At 38.1% G+C, this 22,055-nt stretch overlaps 1 protein-coding gene and 1 pseudogene across 1 annotated transcript; both read right to left on the bottom strand.

Annotated features, from left to right (window-relative positions):
* Positions 1-16,188: 16,188 nt before the first annotated feature.
* Positions 16,189-18,322, bottom strand: LOC145136402 (pentatricopeptide repeat-containing protein At3g62890 pseudogene; annotated as a pseudogene).
* Positions 18,323-18,804: 482 nt separating this feature from the next.
* LOC145136403 (putative protein phosphatase 2C 59) lies at positions 18,805-20,832 on the bottom strand. Its single transcript, XM_079070522.1, has 3 exons — positions 20,689-20,832; positions 20,552-20,599; positions 18,805-19,887 (listed from the first exon to the last, which is right to left on the bottom strand). Exon 3 carries the CDS (start codon positions 19,863-19,865, stop codon positions 18,975-18,977), a length of 891 nt encoding a protein of 296 aa, XP_078926648.1. The 5' UTR covers positions 19,866-19,887; positions 20,552-20,599; positions 20,689-20,832; the 3' UTR covers positions 18,805-18,974.
* Between the last annotated feature and the right edge of the window lie 1,223 nt (positions 20,833-22,055).

Genomic DNA, 22,055 nt, shown 5'->3' with positions numbered 1-22,055 from the left:
TCTCTCTCTCTCTCTCTCTCTCTCTCTCTCCCCTATACAATACCCATTTTCTACATGATTTTTACAAAGAGAAATACCACCACCACCACCGGCCGGAGATATAAACGCCGCCACCGTCGTCGCTGACCAAAGATATGAACGCCACCAACGTTGTCGATTAGAGATATGAACGTCACCATCGCACGGTTGATACCACTGACAGTAGCTAGAAAACCCTCGATTTTCCGACGGAGAAGACAGAGAGACGATGTAAGTCGACCAGATCTGATGAAAGTGGCGCTGAAAAACCCTTGGGTTTTTATTCCTCTTGCAAAAAACATTAGGTCCGGTTGATTAGGGTTTTATGGCGGCGACGACTGGAATAAGGTTTTATGGGGACGATGTTGCAGGTCGACCACGAAAGGCAACGAATCTAGGGACTCCAGATCTAGACATGAAACCAATCATACCGGAGAAAATAAGTAGAGAAAGGGGTGACGACTCCGGTGGTCGTTCGACGACAGATGGAGTCGGAGACAAACGACTAATGGTTTCTTGCATTGAAGGGTTTTCAAAGCCGGAGAAGGACGAATCTGATGGTTTATATGTCGTCGGAGTCGTTTTAGGTGACTGACAGTTTAAAAACCATGAATCGATGATCGACGGAGACAAATCCGACGAGCTAACAAGTATGATGGTAGGATATGGCATAATCGGGTGTAAATGGCGACGATTTCAGGCAGTAATAGTGGTTTCCGGCGAACAATGGTGGTTCCCGGCGATGGTGACGGCGGTGTTCTGATTTTTACGATCGGTTGTTCCGGTGGGATTGGGAGGATATAGGAAGATGAAAGTGGTTATGGGTGTGGGAGATAGTAGGGGTGGGTGGTATTTTTATTTTTGATTTTCTTAAAAATACAGAAAAAAAAAATATATATATAAAATATAAAAGTAAGGGCAATTCCGTCATTTTAAATATTTTCATAAAGTTTTGGACCAAACTCGCAACAAAATGAAAAGTTTGGACCTTTGGTGCTAGTCTAAACTTTTTTGGACCAAAGTGGCAATTTTGAGCTAACCACAGGGACCATTTGTGCAGTTTAGTCATTTGATTATTATATAGTCATGACTATTGAAAGTATAATTTGTTTAAGATTTTTCTTTGTTTGATATTTATAGTTTTTTTTATAAAGAAAATATATTAAATATAAAGAGGCAAAGAAACACTTAGCAAGGAGCTAAGGATAGTAAACAAAGAGAGTAGTAACACATGAGTAAATACAAAACTAAATTTTAAAGAAGAAAATTACAAAAATAGCTAATTTTCTTAATTAATTTGTAGAAAATAGTCAAAAAAATCCAACATTACAAAAGCAACCATCAAAATCGCAGATGGATTAAGCCCATCTACGATTTCCCCATTTGATCTGCGAATGTACAAGTCGGTAAAGCATAGGCACGCATTATGAGTTGTACGTTTGCAGATGCTTTTTTTTAGTTTTTTATTTTTTCCGGTATAAATACCCTCACACCTGACTAAAATCGCAGATGAACTTAGTCCATTTGCGATTTTGGGGTTTTTCGTTTTTTTAATGAAAGTACAAGTGTATAAAGCACGGATACACAATAGTTCAAATGGGGTAATTTTCTCTTTATCTTTTTATCCGTGCTTTAAACACTTGTATTTTCGTTAAAAAATGAAAAACCCCAAGGTCGCAGATGAACTTCAGAGGAAATCGCAGATGAACTTCATAAGAAATCGCAAATGGTGTGAAGCTATTTATAGGAAAAAAAATTAAAAAAAAACATTTGCGAACATACAACTCATAATGCACGTATGTGCTTTACCGACTTGTACATTCGGATATCAAATGAGGAAATAGCAGATGGCCTTAATCCATCTGCGATTTTGATGGTTATTTTTGTAATGTTGGGTTTTTTTGGCTATTTTCTACAAATAAATTAAGGAAATTTGCTATTTTTGTAATTTTTTCATTATAAAGATTATAAAACTGGGATAGGAGCGTAGCTCCAATCCGCCCAGGAACCGCAACCCCTTAACATTTATGTGTTTGCACCATAAGTATGAGAGGGTAATTACTTTGTCAGCAACTTTTGCAGTCGAGTTCTTTATGTTCTTGAAGATTGTCTCATTACGAGCTAGCCATATGTTCCAAAGGAAGCAGAATAAGATAGAGTTGAGTTTTTGCTTTTTCCTTGGGCAATTCCCCCATGAAGCAGTGTGGTCCGAGAATTCCGTCACGTTATTAAACTGCATGTCCGTCAACTCGATCCATTTGAAAATTGATTATCGGGCTAATTTGGTGAATTCACAGTGTACGAGTAGGTGATCGACTGTTTCCTGATTATTTCCGCATAATGACATATCAAATTGTTAATCTTAATCATAGCCTTTAGAGTGGCAACCATCGAAAATTTTCCCATAGAGGCACGCCATACCCAACAACGAACATTGAGTCGTACCATTTTGACCAGTATATTCCTTTATCCCTGTAATGAATTAGTTTTGAGTCTATTAAGCCCTGGAGTTGCTTGATAGAGAAGCTCAGAGTTCAAATTAAAATGGAATCCGAATTTTGATTTAGGGATATTCTACAAGTTCCCAATACTTGTGTATAGTTGTAGCAGCTCGTGAAGAGATTCAGCATCATGTGGTTCTACTTTCCAATTCCAAGTGAAGCCATTAATTGAAATACGTTCCTCAGCATGACACCATTTGACAGTTTATTTTCAATACAAGGAAGGAAAGCGTGATTGAAAGGTAGAGCTCCCATACCAGACATGTAACACCCTGTTTCGAATCGTTTCATAATTCGGGGTCGTGACCCGAAGACCAGTTATCATAAGGCTTCGTGCCTTGGGGGAAAGAGGGATTTAGACCCCTTTGGATGTGGGTGGTGTAGATTAAGTGATCCGAGAGTTCGCTTGGTGCTTTGGAGCCCAAGGGTATAACCGTAAAGTGATAGTTCAAGCCTTTTATGAATTTTGGATTTAAGTTCGCTAGGTTTTAAGGCAAAGGATAGTTGATAAGGTTGTAGAGCTTCTCAACACCTTTCCGTGGATATAAAGATCGTCGAAATCGAAGTTGAAACGAATAAGTTATGATCGTTTGAAGTTAGGGCGGTATTGGGTTGAGCCGCGTACGCTGGGCGTACTAGGGCATCCTTAGTACGCTGGGCGTAAATTGAGTATGTTGGGCGTACACGATCAGTGCCCAAACCCTATTTTCGCGAAGCTTGATCCATGCATTACGCCGTGTTAATCACATTTGCTACATTGTTCCATATACATGTCGATATCTTCCTGGCAATATAAGTGGCTGGTTTACCTGCTAGATTATGGATGCTTGAGATCACCGTGTTTCATAAGCTTGATCTCTCATTTAGAACCCTCCACCACCATTTAGTGAGGATGACGATGTTTTGGGATTTTATGTTACCCACTCCGAGCCCGCCATCGTTGATAGGGGTAGTGACCTTAGTCCAATCAACCCAATGGGTCTTAAACTTGTCAGCATTGCCCCCCATAGGAACCTCCGACGAATTTTTTCAAGAGTACCTAGGACTCTCTGTAGAGATTTGAAAAGTGATATATAATAAGTGGGAAGAATGTTTAGAATGAAATTAATTAAAGTCAAGCGTCCGCCAAAGGAGAACACCCTTGCTTTCCACGAAGATTGTTTGGACCAGAATTTGTCGATAATTGGGTCCCAATGTTTCGTTAGCAACATATTGGCCCCCATGGGACCCCCAAGATACATGAAAGGAAATGAACTCTTCCTACAGACTAATACTTGTTGATAATTTTAGTGTTATCAAAATATTTTGGTGTAATTATTATTAATAATGAGATAAGTCGAACTCCATTTACTAACCGAGCTTGGAGGTGCGGGGTGCACACTCGGTGTGATAAATGTAAACTCGTCAATACGGGGGTCCAAGGGCAGTGCCCCTGGGTGCAAGGTTCCAAGGGGCTGCAGTCCCTTGGTGGGGTCTAGGGGCAGCACCCCTAGCGGGTTCCAAGGGGCAGAGCCCCTGGTGGGGATCGGGGTAGTGCCCTGAAACCTAAACGGATTTTACATCGGCTCCATGAAATATTCCGTCAAAACTCCCCTGATGACATCTTGATGATGCAAGCGTTAGTTATGTCTCACAACTACCAGTTTTGGCACTAAATGTGGAGGCAACCGCCATAACCTCTTTTCCCTCTAGTATAAGAACTTTATTTGGTTCCAGAAAAAGGGTTGGAACTCATATACACGAAAATCATATTTTTATTTGTTATATCTCTCAAGAACACAAAACAATAAGGTATATTTTCTGTGTTTCGAATTTGGAAGTGGCCTAATTTCCAAATTGTGTTTATTGGATTGCTCAAAATCAGATTTCGTGATACCATGGAATAACGAGTTTTCAAAGGCAGTCTTGACAACAACATTTAGACCTTTCATTGCTAATATAAAAAGGAAAGGGGATAGGGATCCCCTTGACGAACCCCTTTGGATATCTTGAACTCATCTGTGGGTGCGCCATTAACGAGAACTGAGTATTTAAGGCACCCAATGATCCATTTCCTCTAGATCCGCCAAAACCAGTTTGTTCCATTATCGAATCCAAATATCTCCAATTGATGGAGTCAAAAGCCCTTTCAAAATTAACTTTGAAAAGGAAGGATTTCAGTTTTGTCTTCTTTGCCCAGGAGCGAATCTCGTTTATCATAAGAGGTTCTCCAAGATGTGTCTCCCTTCAACATAACCAAATTGTTCATCACTAACAACATAACCTATCACCGACTTCAGGTGGTTGGCGAGCACCTTAGCCACCACCTTTTACATGCTACTGCTTAAACTTATAGGACGGTAGTCACATAGGGTCACAAGGTCATTAACTTTGTGGACTAGGGTTATAAATGAGGAGTTGCAACCCAAGGAGAACGAGTCATGCTTTTGGAAATGCTTTACACAACCTCAAAATGTCCCACTTCATAAGTTCCCACTTTACTCTTATAATTTTGAAGGTTAGTTTGTCAGGACCAGGTGCCTTTTCCCCATCGCAACACCATATCGTGCTTTTGATTTCCTCCAGGGTGAATGATGATTCGAGGTACGTTTGTTGGGAGAGGGAGATTCTCCAAAATCTAGGGTTTATCAGCAATGGTCTCTCAGTTCATCTTTCATGGAACTTAGACGAATATAAAGTGAATATCTCCTTTTTTTCATCTCTCCAGATTTAGAGGTCCATACACTGTTTATCAATAGCCCTGGGATTCGGTCCATCTTTAACATTTTCTTAATTTGATTATATATATATATATATATATATATATATATATATATATATATATATATATATATATATATATATATATATATATATATATTAACTATTGAAAGTGTAATTTCTTTAAGATTTTCTTTGTTTGATATTTACACTAATTAACCTTTTAGGTGTTGTTTGTTTTTGAAGTAGTAAATGTATATGAACATATATGGACTAAATGTTTGTAAAAAATTGTTTTTTAAAATTTGCAAGTTGCATATATGATCTTAAATCATATTGATTAGGGATGAGCATCGGAACCGGGTACCCGCTTTTGGAACCTGAACCGCCTCGGAACTGCCGGTTTTGGAACTGGAATCGCCTTAATCGGGTCCGGTTCCGGTTCCTAAAATTATGGAACCGCCTTAAGCGGTTCCGGTTCCGGTTCTCGTTTTTTCGGAACCGCTACCCGCTGGGTACCCGCCGGAACCGGTTTAAATATATATATATATATATATACACACATTATTTCATATAAATATGTGTGTTACTTAGACCGGTTTAGAATATATTGGTCCGATTTTGTTCGTCTTTGGTCCGAATTGATTTGATTTGGATCGAACTAAATTGCGGTTTTATCGACAAAATTTAACAAAATAAATCTAACCGGGTTACCCGCTCCCGGAACCGGAACCGCCGGTTCCGGGACTGGTTCCAAACATTTGAGAACTGCCTAGAGTGGTTCCGGTTCCGGTTCTAACTTTCTAGGAACCGTCGGTTCCGATTCCGGTTCCGGTTCTCGCCAAATGAGGCGGGTACCCCGCCTATGCTCATCCCTAATATTGATCATATATTTTTTTTTCCAAATGTAAGGGTTTTTTCGAAAAAAAAAAGTTGAGCGAAAAGAATTGTACAAAACTAAAAGATTACCGGCAAACCTGCTAAAGAACCAAATCGAAAAAATGGAAAAATGTAACGGTTTTTACATAATTTAATTTAGGTTAAAACACACAAAAAAATCATAAAATGTAAGGTCTTTTATACACATTAAATAAGATAATAAAAGTGTAAAAACTATCATCTCTTTAAGTTATTTATACTTGACTTTCGATAAAATTAGCATGAGTTTACTACAAAACGTGATAGGGAATAATATGTTTTATCCATAGTTATAGAAAGTAAGGGTTTTTTTTCCAAATGTAAGGGCTCTTTTGAAAAAAAAAAGTTGAGCGAAAAGAATTATATAAAGCTGAAAGATTACCAGTAAACCTACTAAAGAACCAAATGGAAAAATGGAAAAATATAAGGGTTTTTACATAATTTTCTTTCGGTTAAAACACAAAAAAAAAAGAATCATAAAATGTAAGGTCTTTTATACAAATTAAATAAGACAATAAAATTGTAAAAACTATCAACACTTTAAGTTATTCATACTTGACATTCAATAAATTAACATGAGTTTACTACAAAACCTATCAGGGAATAATATGTTTTCTCCATAGTTATAGAAAGAAAGGTCATCAATCAAATCAAATGCTTGAACATGTTCTTTCAAAGAGCACATTTCATACACCTAGCAGGTTCTTTTAAAGATTTTTTTTTCTAAATTTGTTATTTTAAATGTTATAAGCACCCAGAGTTAAGAAAAATGGTAAAGTACAATATTAGATAGTTCATGCCAATCCCAACCCAACTCCATCACCGTGTGTAACATCTAAAAAACCATAGTGAAAAATTTTTGATTTTCAAATTCATTTTCATAAAAACCATGTAACAATACACCATTGTTTTCCCAAAATATCATAACAAATCAGAGTATCAAAACATCTCTCAAATCATAAAAATCTGTATGATGATGTGTATGATCAAACATTCGCCTTCCCCCACCCGAAACATTGAAATGCACAATTGTAAGCCAAAGCTTAGTGAGTTCCCCAAAATACCCCACAGAATAATACAATAACAATTACAATACATGCATATAGGGTTTGTTGTCTCGTGGCCTCAACCCAACCATCTAGGGTTTGTCGGCATATCTCCTCAATCCAACCATCCATGGTTTTTTGGCATATCGCCTCAACCCAACCATCCCATGTTTGTTGGCCTACCACATAAAGCAGTACCACCTCAACCCAACCATCCAGGGTTTGTTGACCTACCGCCTCAACCCAACCACCAATATGTCGACATATGCAACAAATTAACAATAATCAGCAAGTACAAGTAATCAAACAGATCTACCAATATAACAGGTCACTACAATATATCAACATCCTATATACCAGGATACATAACATAACCTAGTGGGACGGCATTAGTGCCTTCGACCCACAAGTACAGTGAGGAAAACCCACCTCAAAGTCCAAAAGATAGTTGAACTGATCACTGCTCCAAATATCAGATCTACATGTTATCTATACAACAAACAAGGACCAAGCCTCAATCTACGACTCAAATTACCCCATTTGACCTAAAGTCAAACTTGGTCAACGGTAAAAGTCAACGGTTAACGATCAACGATCAAAGTCAACATTCCAAGGTTACTCAGTCAATCGTCACGTTGTGACCATCTATTGGTCATGTCGTGACCTAATAAAACAAAATAATCATAAATTTTCTATTGTCACGTCATGACACCCAAGTTGTCACGTCGTGATGACGCTATGGACAGAAATGAGCTATAAGCTCTTAATCCATTAAGCCTTGCAATTCAGACTTCCCAGAAGGCTTTCTTTATCCTAGAACATCATAAAAACCATAGTTTTTTGGAGATGCATGTCCAATGCATGTCCCAAACACAAGCTAGGGAAAAACAAGAAAAGAATGGGGTTAGGATCTTATGCAAGGGTCCCAAAACCTAACCATACTTCGAATCCAACACTTATCTCATCAAAAGGACACTAGAGATCCATAAAGTTGCCAACTTAGATCTAAGCTTATAGACTCGTAAAACATTGATCTTGGAAACTCACAGGGGTCCAAAAGGTGTAAAAATGGATGATGGTGAAGCTTGAATGTTGAGTTGATGCACAAATCTTTATCTCTCTTTCTTCTTGGCTAGAAAACACCCAAATGGAGCTTAAAATCAACTATATAGGATTAGGGTTTCAAGGGGGAGTGTTAGGAGGTGATGGAGGCTGAGGGTGGGCTAACCCTAGCCCTCACTTCCTTTAAATATGGGAGAAATCCCTGAAATTAGGGTTTAGCTCACAGCAGGTCTCACGTCGTGACCCATAAGTGGTCACGTCATGACTCCTAAAGATATGCGCGTTTCTTCCAGCGTGGTCACATCGTGACTCATAAGTGCTCACGTTGTAACCAAGGTTAAACTCCAAAGAATTCAATCAGATATTCAGAAAAGTGTTTACCTGGAACTGGGTGTTACAATTCTTTCCCATTTGAAATAGATTTTGTCCTCAAAATCCTCAACTGTAAATAGATCTGGATAATGCTCACGTATTTCTAAATCGGGCTCCCAGGTCCACTCGGAACCCTTCATATGCTGCCACTAGACCTTGACCAAAGGCACCACCTTTTTGTGCAAGGTCTTCATCTTCCTATCCAGAATATCAACCAATCTCTCCAAATAATTCATACGCTCATCAACCTGAATGCCATCCAAAGGAACCACCACTGAATCGTCAACCACACACTTCCGAAGCTGAGACACGTGGAAGGTGATGTGAATCTGACTAAGATCCTCGAGTAGATACAATCGGTAGGTCACCTTGCCTACCCTGGCCACTACTCGAAATGGTCCGATAAATCGGGGACCCAACTTGCCCCTCTTCTTGAAGCGTATAACACCCTTCTAGGGTGATACCTTCATTAAAACCATATCTCAAATGTGAAACTCTAACTCACAACGTCGACTGTCATCATAACTCTTCTGCTGGCTCTGAGATGTTTGCAACCTCTTCCTGATCTGTTGAATGAGCTCCGTCGTCTGGAGGACCACCTCAATCATCCCCATGACCCTGTGGCCGACCTCTTCCAAGCAAACTGGTGTATGCCACTTCCTATTATAGAGAAGATCGTACGACAGTGCACCAATACTAGAGTGATAGTTGTTGTTGTAATAAAACTCAGAAATTGGAAGGTAAGAATCCCAAATCCCACTAAAATCGATGACACAAGCCCTCAGCATATCCTCGAGTGTATGTATAGTCTGCTCCCGCTGACCATCAATCTGAGAGGGATGAGTCGTGCTGAAATGCAGCCACGTACCTAACTCCTCCTGAAATCTCTGCCAAAATCGAGAAGTAAACCGTACATCAGGTTCAGATACGGTAGAAACGGGTACACCATGGCCAGCGACAATCTCACGCACATACACATTGTTCAATTTCTCGGCCGAAGAACTCTCTCGGATGGCAAGAAAATGGGCACTCTTGGTTAAATGATCGACAATGACCCAAATAACATCGAATCCCTTGGCTGTCCTAGGAAACTTGGTGATGAAATCCATTGTGATCTGTTCCATTTCCACATGGGAACCTCTAAGGGTTGCAACCTGCTGTGCGGTATCTGGTGCTCAGCCTTGACCATCCGATAGGTCAAGCATCTCTCTACATACCATGTTATCTCCCTCTTCATGTACGACCACCAATAGCTAAGTCTCAAGTCTCAATACATCTTTGTGGCTCCAGAGTGGATCGAAAACCTGAACTTATGCTCCTCCTTCATCACTGTCTGTTGGACCCCAACAGAAAATGGAACCTAAACCTGACTGAACCGGGTCATAAGTACGTGACTATCAATAGAAAATCCTGTCAATCTGACCTTTGATCCTCTCATTCTTCCAATTTTCCCTCTTGACTCCCTCGGCCCTAGCCCCCCTGATCAAATACAGAAGTGGGGAGTCGATGGTCATCCTCAAATAGTGCTCTCGGACAGGAGTACTAACCGACATATGGATCAAAGCGTCGGCAACCACATTGGCCTTCCCCAGATGATAGAAAATATCACAATCATAATCCTTGACCACGTCAAGCCATTTGCGTTGCCTTATGTTTAGATTCGGCTGATCCATAAGATATCTCAAACTCATGTGATCCATGTAGATGGTACATTATACCCCATAGAGAAAATGTCGCCAAATATTGATGGCGAAAACCACAGCCCCCAACTCCAAATCATGCATTGGATACCTAGCCTCATGACGCTTCAACTGCCTGGATGCATAGGCTATGACTCTACCTCGGTGCATAAGTATCGCCCCTAATCTTGTGATTGACAGATCACAAAATACTACAAAGTCCTCAACACCCTCAGGAAGGGTCAATACCGGGTCCTAACATAACTTCCTCCTCAGAGTCTCAAATGCAGTCTACTGCTCAGGCCCCCAACGGAATCCAGGCTCTTCTTTGTTAGGCGGGGTCAGAGGAACAAAAATCTTGGAGAAATCTTGAATAAATATCCTATGGTAACCATCCAAACCCATAAAACTTCGACTCTGAGATGGGTACTTTGGTACCTCCCACTGCATCACTGCATCAATCTTGGCCGGATCGACCAGAATCCCGTTCTGATTGACGAGGTGTCCTAGAAACTGGACCTCTCATAAACAGAACTCACACTTGGAGAACTTAGCATAAAGCCTCTCCTGTCTTAGTACCCCAAGTAACTCCGAAGATGCTCGTTATGCTGCTTCCTGGTCTTGGAGTAAACCTGGATATCATCAATGAAAACAATAACTGACCGGTCGAGCATCAACCTGCATACCTGGTTCATCAAATCCATGAACGTTGCAGGTGTGTTGGTGAGACCAAACGACATCACCAAGAACTCATAATGACCATAACGAGTTCTGAACGTTGTCTTCTCCACGTCCTCCTCCATGACTCTCATCTGGTGGTAGCCCGACCTCAGATCAATCTTGCAGAACCAAGATGCACCCTACAACTGATCGAAGAGGTCACCAATCCTAAGGAGTGGGTAACGATTCTTCACTGTCAACTTGTTCAACTCTCGATAGTCTATGCACATACGGTAAGATCCAACCTTCTTCTTCACAAACATAATCGGTGCTCTCCAGGGTGAACTAATCGGTCCGATAAACTTCTTGCCCAACAGCTCCTAAAGCTGAGAGGACAGCTCCTGCATCTCTGGTGGTATGAGGCGATATGACGCCTTAGCAATCGCTGTCGCACCGGGGATCAAATCGATCTTGAACTCTACCTGCCTCACGGGAGACATATCGGGTAAATCTCTAGAAATACATCTGGAAACTCTCTGACTACTAGAACATCTGAAACCGAGACTCTCCCCTCATACAGAGTATTAACCACGAAGCAAGATAACCCAGACACCCATGCTGAAGATACTGTTGAGCCCTGGCAGCTGAACAAAAGGCCGAACCAACCCTATTACCCTCACGATAATAGTCAGTTCTCCCCCACTTGGGGTTCGAACTACCACTCGTTTCCTCTCAAAATCGGTCATGGCTTCGAATATGCTCAACCATTCCATTCTTATAATCACACACAAACCCCCATAAGGATGGGAATCAAATCAATCAGACAAGACACCTCAAATATCTCCAAAGTACAATCCCGAGAAACACTCGAAGCATAAACCTTGTGTTCGTTGGCGATGGAAACTCGCAACAGACACTCCATCTCCCCAAGAGTCATATCGAAACCCTTACTGAAAGACTGAGACACAAAGTACTGACTCGCACCCAAGTCAAAAAGCACAAGAGCAGACAAGACATTCACTATGAAGGTACCTATCAAAAATATGAGCATAAGCATACATGAAATAACTGAATAGAAAATAAATGAATACAAACCAGTAACTACGTCAGGCGCCACCCTGACCTCCTCTACTATGAGCTGAAAAACACGACCTCTGGCCTATGGGACCTCAACTCTCCCCTGGTATCCGTCTGTGATCCGAATAGTCGATAGGGTCGGTGCTTGCATGGGCCTAGCAGCAAGTAAAGGAAATTAGCCCTTTATATGGTCCACCTGATCACAATGATAACTAATACGAGCGCTCGACAATGGGATATGCTGATGTGGCTGGCGACATTCCTTAGCAAAAATGGCCCTGCCTACCATAATTATGGCATCCAGTCGATGATCGACATACACTCTCATGTACCTTCCCACACTTGCCACAAGTACGACCCCGCTGCCCTATGAATCGCGAATTAGCAGGTTTGAACCGCTTTACTGTTGGTTGTGTCTGAACCGGGTTCTACCTATTTTCTCTGGTCTGGGTCTCAATCTCATTCTCTCTCCTCTGATCAAATGACTACAGCTCAAAGAAAGAGCTATATCTTTGGGTCGATAAAAACTCATGGATCTCTGTCTTGAGCGTGCTCAAGTAACGAGACATATGAACCTGATCCGAAGTAACATACTCGGGTCAGAAAATGGCTCTATCTATAAACATCTTAGTGATCTATGTCACCGACTCTGTCTTCTGCTTCAGCGACATATACTCCTGAGCTAACCTCTCCCTCTCAACCAATAAAACGTACTCAATACGGAACATCTCCGTGAACTATTCCCAAGTCGCTACAACCTTCTCCACAAGAGAATAAGCATTAGTCACTATCTTTGACAGGTCCTTTGCCCCCAAACAAAGAAGGTTCAAGGTGAACTTGACCTTCTGGTCCTCTAGGCACGAGAAAGTGAAGAAACAACCCTACACATCAGAGCATTTTTTTCAGATATGTTCTAAGGAAAGGCTTTCCAAACGGTGCTATGGTTAGTGTTTTTAAGATGTTGGTAACGATGGTCAGATCTAAAAATAGGATATGGAAATCTTCAAAAGCACCTGTGAGAATGGTGATGTTGATGAGGTTCAATGTGATGTCCATATCAAATCCGTTACATGAGAGTCGAATTTCGAGGGGTCCGACGAGAATGATGACATGTCCGACGAGAATGTCAGCATGTCCGACAAGAACGTCAACGATTTCTAAGATTCATCAGTGGTGGTGATTGTGGTGTTCCCTTTATGGTAGGGTAGGGTAGGCTGGGGGATGTTTTTTTTTCTATTTTTTTTACTGAAAATAATAAAAACTAATTAAAAAATTAAAACAAAATTATTTAAGGGCATTTTTGTCATTTAAGGTTGGGTTTGGACCAAAACCATAAAAGATACCAATTATAAAAGATACCAATTATAGAGATAAGAACCACACACCATATTCAAAAATGGATCATTAATGCACCAACAAACCTTTTTGGACCAAAAGGTCCAAAACCAAATAAATTTTGCTAACAATAAGGACCATTTTTGCAATTTTGTCAATTTTATACTCATTATCTTCTTTTTCCACTTCACCTACATATACTCATTATATTCTTTTTCATTTTATCCACAATCATACACGCTATCAAACACTAAAAAACCTATCAATCTCAACTAAAAAACACCACGATGGTATTTTGGATTTGAACAAATGATGCACTTATGTTCAAGTCAAGTAATGGCAATCTTAGGGTTTCATTCAGTTGTGGTCTCACTCCCCAAGTGTAGAATCTAGGGGTATTGAAAATAAAAGAAACCGAATAACCAAACAGAACCTAATTATGTTTGGTTTAATTGGTTCGGATTATTCGGTTTTTGGTTTGGTTTTTGGTTAAACCGAATATCTAAAATCTTATTTGGTTTGATTTTCGGTTTCTATTTCAACCATTCTGTTAAGCCGAATAAACGGATTAACATTATTATATATATATATATATATATATATATATATATATATATATATATATATATATATATATGGGAAATGTGAATATACATTACAGCCTCACCTAAGCTTAGGTACTAAACCTCATGAAAATACGTCGTTTTACTATATAAATATTGCAGTTAGGGATGGTAAAACAATAATGAAGGAAAGAAATGTTATCGATGATGATATATTTACCAAGTGAAAATCAAACTGGATATATTTACTAAGTTAAACCGACATATTTTAGAGGTTTAGTATCTAAGCTTAGGTGGGGCTGTAATGTATATTCCCTATCCCGTATATATATATATATATATATATATATATATATATATATATATATATATATATATATATAACTTTCAATATATATATATATATATAGCTTTTTAACTTTCAATATTCATATCCCAAAATATGTTTTCATATTCCAATTAATAGCTTTCTATCCAATACATTATTTGGACATTTGGTTTTGTAAAAGAAAACGTAACAATAAATAAGAATAGAGGATTATTACACCTGTATTTGGATCATGCTAATGTTGTTAAACTTCTTGTATCCTTTTCTGGACCTTTATTCTCATAGGTCTAACATGAGAGTTAAATCAAACATATTACTCACTCATTCACTTTATATATTTTGTCTTGCATCTTAGTTATAACTTACACTACATCAATATACAGCATTTAAACTTATTAAAACTTGTCATCACTCGTGACATTAAATTTTACAAAAACCGTCTAATAACCAAATAATATAAAAATGATAGGTTTTACACTTTTATCCGTGTTTGTTATAAAATATACACTTTACATCCTAACTTTTGTTATTCGGATTTAACCAAAACCTAACCAACTAAACCGAAAACCAAATAAACCGAACTTTATTCGTTTCGTTTTGGTTAATGTTTAAGAAGTCAAAACTGGTTGAACCGAACCGAATAAATCGAACGAATAATACCCCTAGTGAAATCCTTGCTGACCAGTTAGTTTTCCAATGTAAATAAACCACTTTACGTGTCACATGATACTCCTTGAGATTTTGGTTTGGGGTGATATGGATGAGGTTGTCGAAAATCAACCCGTTAAACTCACACATTGGCGGATCTAAGGCTTTGAGAGTGGGGACAGATGCCCCAATGGGAAAAAAAATTACATACGAATATTTCAAGTATTTAAATTTTAGTTAAAAAGCCCTTTATGTTTTTAAAAATATGCAAAAATACCCCCAACAAAAGAAAAATAATGGAATCACCACTGAATTCACGAAACATTTTAACATCATCAAAACTCATATTTATTAAAAGTGGGAGAGAGAAATATATTTGCTACCAGCCAAAATCCAAATTCAAAGAAAAGAAATGAAATAAATAAATAAATAAATAAATAAATAAATAAACTGTCTTGTGTATGGGGGAACATATGCTTGATGAGGTCCATTGGTGGGCTCAAAAGTCTTGGTGGAGATTGTTGTATAGGTGGTTGGTGGTAAGTGGTAACATTGATTCTCTAGTTTATACCATAGTGAGCAGTGAAGGTAACATTGATTATTTTAGAGCTTTGTATTTTTTTTTTTGGTTAGAGTTTATGAAATTTTGTATTTTTTATTTGTTGATCCAACTCAATTTGTTTGACACACCAAGTAACCGAAATACAGAAGTATTAAAACAATTTTACTAAATAATAACCATGTTTTATTGTTGTTAGTCCCACAGTCCACATCGTGAGCTTAATGGTTTAGGTGCCGACATTTCTTATGGAATGTTTGAGGGTTCAAAACCTAACACACTCGAAATATTTAAAATGTTTCACGTTTTAGCCACACCTGATGGGTCTTGAGGCGCATGCAGTGTGGGTCTTGAGGTGCATGCATTGTGGACCGTCTAGATGGTTAAGGTTTACCATTTTATTATGAACTAGTTGTGAGATTTGTATAATATATACAAGTTTATTAAAAAAGTAAAAAAAAAAATATTAAGGTCTAAACATTTAGAAACTTTGAATTGTAAGAAAAATAATTGGGCTTGAATTTAGGAATTTTGAAATTAGAAAAAGTTGTATTAATGAAATTGATATTAATTTATTATTACATTTATTACAATTATTACATTTAAATATTATATGAAATTTAATAAAATAGAAAAAATCCATAAAATGACACGTAGAAAAAAAATTTAATTTAAAATAATTATAAAATACGATGTGCCAAAATGAATGAGTATTTAACATGTGACAAAAATATTTATTTATTAGAGTAGAGAAGTGTTAAAACACCGAACCACTCTCAAGATGGCTTACTGGTGATCATTTGATATGAAACACTCTAAAATAAAGTTGACACAGGTTCGAATCTCACATACAATTATAAGTTAGTCAACAACAATCAGTCCCCTAAAAATTGTTGTAAGGATCTCTCTACCAATAATCTTGGCAAGAACATTCACCTCTCTTAAAATGATGAAACCTACTTCCATCCCTCACCACAATCTCCCTCTCAAACACTTTCGATAAAACTTTCGTTATCTCATGACAATCTCCACAAACCCTTAAATTCTTCACTATCCGAATGCATTTTCCACTCCCAATTACCAACAAACCAAATGCAATTGCTAACCTCTCACTATGCTCTTTAATCACATTGATCTTTTCTTCCTCTTCTAAATCATGCAAAACTTGTACAACATTAGGCAAATAACCAGCCTCTAAAACCCTAGTGTTCATCCTATCAAGCATTTTGTAAATCTCCATACTCATATCATGTTCTCTATCTCCCGCAACAAATTGATGGATTTTCCCATGTGCTTCTATCAAACTCCATCCAGGAATCTTTTTACTATTTCGACCATTTATCATACCTCGTGTTCTTACAACTTCTTCCCATTTATATGACTTTGCATAAATTTCAGATAATTGTACATAATTCCCATAGTGATTTGGGTCTAATTGGATTAACTTTTTACCAGTTTCTTCACCAAGTTTTATTAATCCATGTGTCCTACAAGCTCCAAGAATTGTTACCCACAAAACAGGGTCTGGTGGGATTGACATCTTTTCAACTAATTCAATGGCTTCAAGTACTAAACCTTTACGACTTAAAAGATCAACCATGCACCCATAATGCTCCATTTCAGGGTCAATGTTGTACTTTTCCATCATTAGTTTGAAATAATGGCAACCTTTGTCGACTAATCCTGCTTTACTACATGCACTTAATACTCCTATGAAGGTCACATTGACAGGTGTAAGTCCTTTGGTTAAAAACTTTTCAAAAAGATCAATGGCTTCCATGGCTAGTCCATGTATGGCTAATCCACATATCATGACATTCCATGATGAAAGATCTTTTATTGCCATTTTGTTGAACAAGTTTCTAGCTTTATCGATGTACCCACATTTAGCATACATGTCAATGAGGCCAGTCTGAATGTGAATTGTCATTGGGAAATTTAATGAATCTATAGTTGAATGAATCATTCTACCTTTTTCAATCAACCCCAATTGAGCGCATGCTGAAAGAACCATCACTAGAATGGATTCGTTAGGTGACAATTGAAGATCCATCATTCTTTTGAAAGAGTCTAATGCTTGTTCTAAGTATCCATTCTGCACGTAACCTGTTATCAATGAGCTCCATGATATAACGTCTCTCTCAGGCATTTCATCGAACATCTTCTCTACATTGTCTATATGTCCAGCCTTTGCGTACCCTGCTATCATTACGTTCCATGTAACAAGATCTCGACAAGCTGGGCTCTCATCAAACAAATCTTTCGCGAGTTTAGTCTCATGAGAAGTGAAATACAAATGAATCAGTGCGTTTCTAATATACACGTTAACAAAAAACCCAAGCTTTATGACATGAGCTTGGATCTGAGTCCCTTCGATAATTCCCATAAACTTACTACAAGCTTGAAATAAAAAGGGAAAGGTATAGTTGTTAGGCTGAAAATGCGCATTTTTACACATGAAGGAGTAGAGGGAGAGAGCTTGGTGAGGGGATTCGCTCTTGGCGAAGCATCGGATTAGGTTATTGATAGCAAAAAGAGACGGGTTTTGAGTTGAATTGAGAATCGAAAGAGAATACTGCAATGGGGTTGATTGCGACTGAGCTAAAGCGGCAAGGAGTTGGCCTGTGAAATGGCTGTCGCCGTCATACCCGGCGGCGATGAGGCGGGCATGGAGTTGTTTAATTCGGTGGAGGGAAGGGTTCGTTGGGAGTGATAAATAGTGGAAAGTGGAAGTTATAGGCGTTGGAAATTGTTTGAAGAGGGAAATCGGCGATTTTAGTATGCCAATGGACATTAAAGAAGAGAAACTTGAAACAGATTTCTCCCTAGAAGATGTAGTGCAAACATTTTTTTTATTATATTGGGTTATGGGTTGTTCATATGTCTCGGTTAGATCGATTAGATTAAAGGCTATGTTTGATATAGTCAGACGTTGACTTTCAGTAGATTAAGACTATGTTTGATACTCAATCAAGTTTTAATCAATCCGAACTATTAAATAAAATTAGAAAACAAATTTTTATCTATTGCCACCAACCAACTTGCCGACTCACCAAACTCCTCTATAAACAAATAAATAAACGTCACATTTAATAAATAAGGCTCTTTTAATGAACTAAAATAAAGTAACTGAAAGCCAACAAGTAATAAAATATAATATCATTTGTCTGAGTATGCAATCATCGATCATCAATAATTGAAACATCACAACGTATTATTCATAAAGATTAAAGATTTCAAATTTCACATATGTTGCATAAATATAGTCGTACATTCAACAGTACACAAATTAGAGTCAAAACGTACTTTGCACACTTTGAAATTACATAAATAGGACATAAAATAAACAGTACTTATACATTTATTACTTTTCCAACTCGCACCTTAAAGAAAAGAAGAAAAAAAGAACTTAAAAACAACACAAAACACAGTCGAAAGTTCAAACACTAGAAACATAAAACACCAAATCTATAAATTAAACCCAAAGAGATCTATCTCATCTCTCTTTCTATGTTCTCTCAGAAGTCGAACACCCACCATGATTATTATTATTATCCAAAAAACGAACCACAACTATCGTAATATTATCAGCACTACCCCTCTGTGAAGCCTCCATCATCAACCTATTCGCTGCCTCTTCAGGGCTCTCAATCGGTTTCACCATAGCCACAGCTTCATCATTTGTCACAACATCCCAAAGTCCATCACTCGCCAAAATCAAAAACTCAAGCGAATTGTCAACTTTCTCCTCTTGAATCTCCGGATCCGCCACCACGTATTGTTTTAAGAGTTTATCACCAAACGCCCGCGACACTGCGAGCACCCCACCCACACGCCATGTCCCCGCCCACATCACGAACCCCCCCGCATCCTCGATGCGCTGGCGTTCGTCGGTTTGGTCGGGCTTGTGGTCCCGAGAAACCGCGAACGCCTTCCCGCCGCGGGAAATAACCGCGCGGGAATCGCCCACGTTGGCGACCAGTAACCGGTCGCCAACGAGGATGGCCGTGGACGCGGTGGACCCCGCGTCACGGTTCTGGTTGTTTTCGGATTTGAGAAACTCAGTATCCGTGTGGGAGTAGGCTTCCGCTATGGCGGCTTTGGTGTCGGAGATGAATTTCGGGTGTTTGATTAGGTTGGTGAAGAGGTGTTGTTTCACGTATTCTGCCGCCCGTGCGCCGCCATGTCCGTCGAAGACGCCGAAGAGACCGACGGTTTCGCCGTCAACGCCGTCGATTCTTGCCTCGTAGAAATCTTCCATTGATGAGCGCTTTCCGGGTGAGCTGGCGAATCCGTAGCTGAATTTTGAGTCTTGGCTTAAACCGCCGCCACTCACCGGTGACTCACCGTTGGGTTGACCCGCGATGGCGGATGATACGGATGAATTGAGGTATCCCATGTTGAGTTTCAAATCAAATTTCCTACAAAAGTGATGCAAAATAAAATCGAGTTAATACATTTATGTAGTTTCTGCAACCTGGTTATTCTTTCAGCAACCCGAAACTAGTCTACACTGTCCTAAAAGCATCATGTTAGATATAAATCAAATACAAGTAAAGTGTCCAGAGAAAGCTCAATCCACATTTAAACTCAAACTGATACACTACAAAAATTGACTATTTCTGCAAGTATTTCCGATCCCCAAATTGGTAGTGAATTCAATAGGAATAACCGAAAGAAAATGAATTCTACATCGAATGATTTAAATTTTGACCTTGAAATTTGATCAAACGCTAAGAATATAAACCAAAAAGATGTTAAGATCAAACAGCGTATTATCTTTGCATTTCTGGAAGAACAGGATATGAAATCATAAGTCAACCAAAGGGCATCTTATGATTAATTTTTATACTTAGAAAAAAAGGAGTATCTAAAATTGATGATGAAACATGAAAATGATAAACACGATTTGGATCAAAATTTTGACTCTTGGTCAAAATTAGGTTTTTGGATGTATTCAAGATAATTAAAGCTCCTCGTAACAACAAATCGACAACGATACGACAGATTTTGTTTCTATAAACCGACTTAGTATGCAAATTCAACGAACGAGCTTAAGATTACGGATAAAACTTCAGAAATTACCAATTCTGAGATCACGCAACTTCGTTCGTTGATTAATCAAGAGTGAATCTGAAAAAAAAAAAAAGATCGGAAATTTATAAGATCAGAATAAAAAACAATAACAACAATATATGTATATATAGATAGAAATTTCTCACCTGGTAGCACCAAACGCGGTTGAGATCTGATCCTAACAATCGAAGTGAAGATGATTGATTAGATTCAAGAAGATCCAAGAAATATCTCTGGAGCTAGGTCAAAAAGTTGACATTTTGACTTTTGCATTTGCTCGTCTTCTCATAAACGGGGCACCAATCCAAGATCCACTATATACTCTCAAATGAACATTTGCCCCCTTCATCTTCAACAATTGTTTTGATTAGACCTTGTAGTTTTCATAAATTTTAAATAAGCATAAGGACTGTGTTTTCTTTTCATCATTACTATTTAATTGTGTGCATGGAAGTTTACCGAATTATAAAAACATTTCTTGAAGCATCTTGCCAGTATTCGGCAAAAATCCTAGAGGTCTTGATGGCTAGATTTGTTAAGTCTAACGATTGAACAATATGATTTTCATGATCAAACGATCGTTGGTTGTATACAGAGACCAGTGACGGAGCTTGAAGTTATGATTTGGGGGCCGAAAATAAAATACATATAAAAATTGAAGAACAAGGGGGCCAAAGTCAAATTTTATAGTTTTTGGCATAATATATAACCTTTTCAATATTTATGGACTATATATAAAAAAAAAATTAGGGGGGGCCACAGCCCCCTGGCCCTATATATGCTCCGTCCATGACTGAGACATAAAGATTTGTATTGTCTTTTATAGTTTAATAGTATTGTTTTTCAGGTTTAACAACATGAGAAGATAACAAATATCAAATCTCGTTAGGTTTTACGATAGAAATTAACTCTCTTGATAACTTATACTATAGAAACCTTAATCCTGAGAAGTTTGAGACTCCGTTTATATATCTTTGTTTTTACTTAAATGAATGTCTTAAAGAATTTTATGTTCTTTTTAGAATTCTTAAAAATCTTCATGTATTTAACGTTTTTAACCTTGCATTTAAAATGTAGGAATTAAAATAATATAAGTTGTTGAAATGCTTCAATAAAGCACTAAACAAGTAATGTTGGTAACAAGATGATATGAGATCGGTACAAGTGTATAGGATAAAAAAAGAGCCAATATGGTCTACAATTAATACTTAGCTATTTTAACATATCAAATAAGATTGTTTTGGTAAATATGATTTAAAATTGTAACTTTCTTGTGTAATCATAACTCATCAACCATGTAGACATTGTAGAATGTTGTGGAACGCAATTCACATGTACATGCTACAATTCAAATGATTGTTCTAAACAATTTGAGTTATACACTAACCAACCTCTCGAATGCTTTTATGGCATCCAAACTCCAACTACAATTAATGCAAGAATTAGGAAAGAGAGTTGCTAGAAATGGTTAGTAGTTTTAAAATACACTTTGTAAAAAATCAAACGGATATAT

Source organism: Lactuca virosa, chromosome 9, assembly GCF_052849685.1.
Source record: "Lactuca virosa cultivar CGN04683 chromosome 9, Lactuca_virosa_CGN04683_v6, whole genome shotgun sequence".
In the NCBI taxonomy this organism is placed as follows: domain Eukaryota; kingdom Viridiplantae; phylum Streptophyta; class Magnoliopsida; order Asterales; family Asteraceae; genus Lactuca; species Lactuca virosa.
This window is presented reverse-complemented; position numbering and strand designations above follow the sequence as displayed.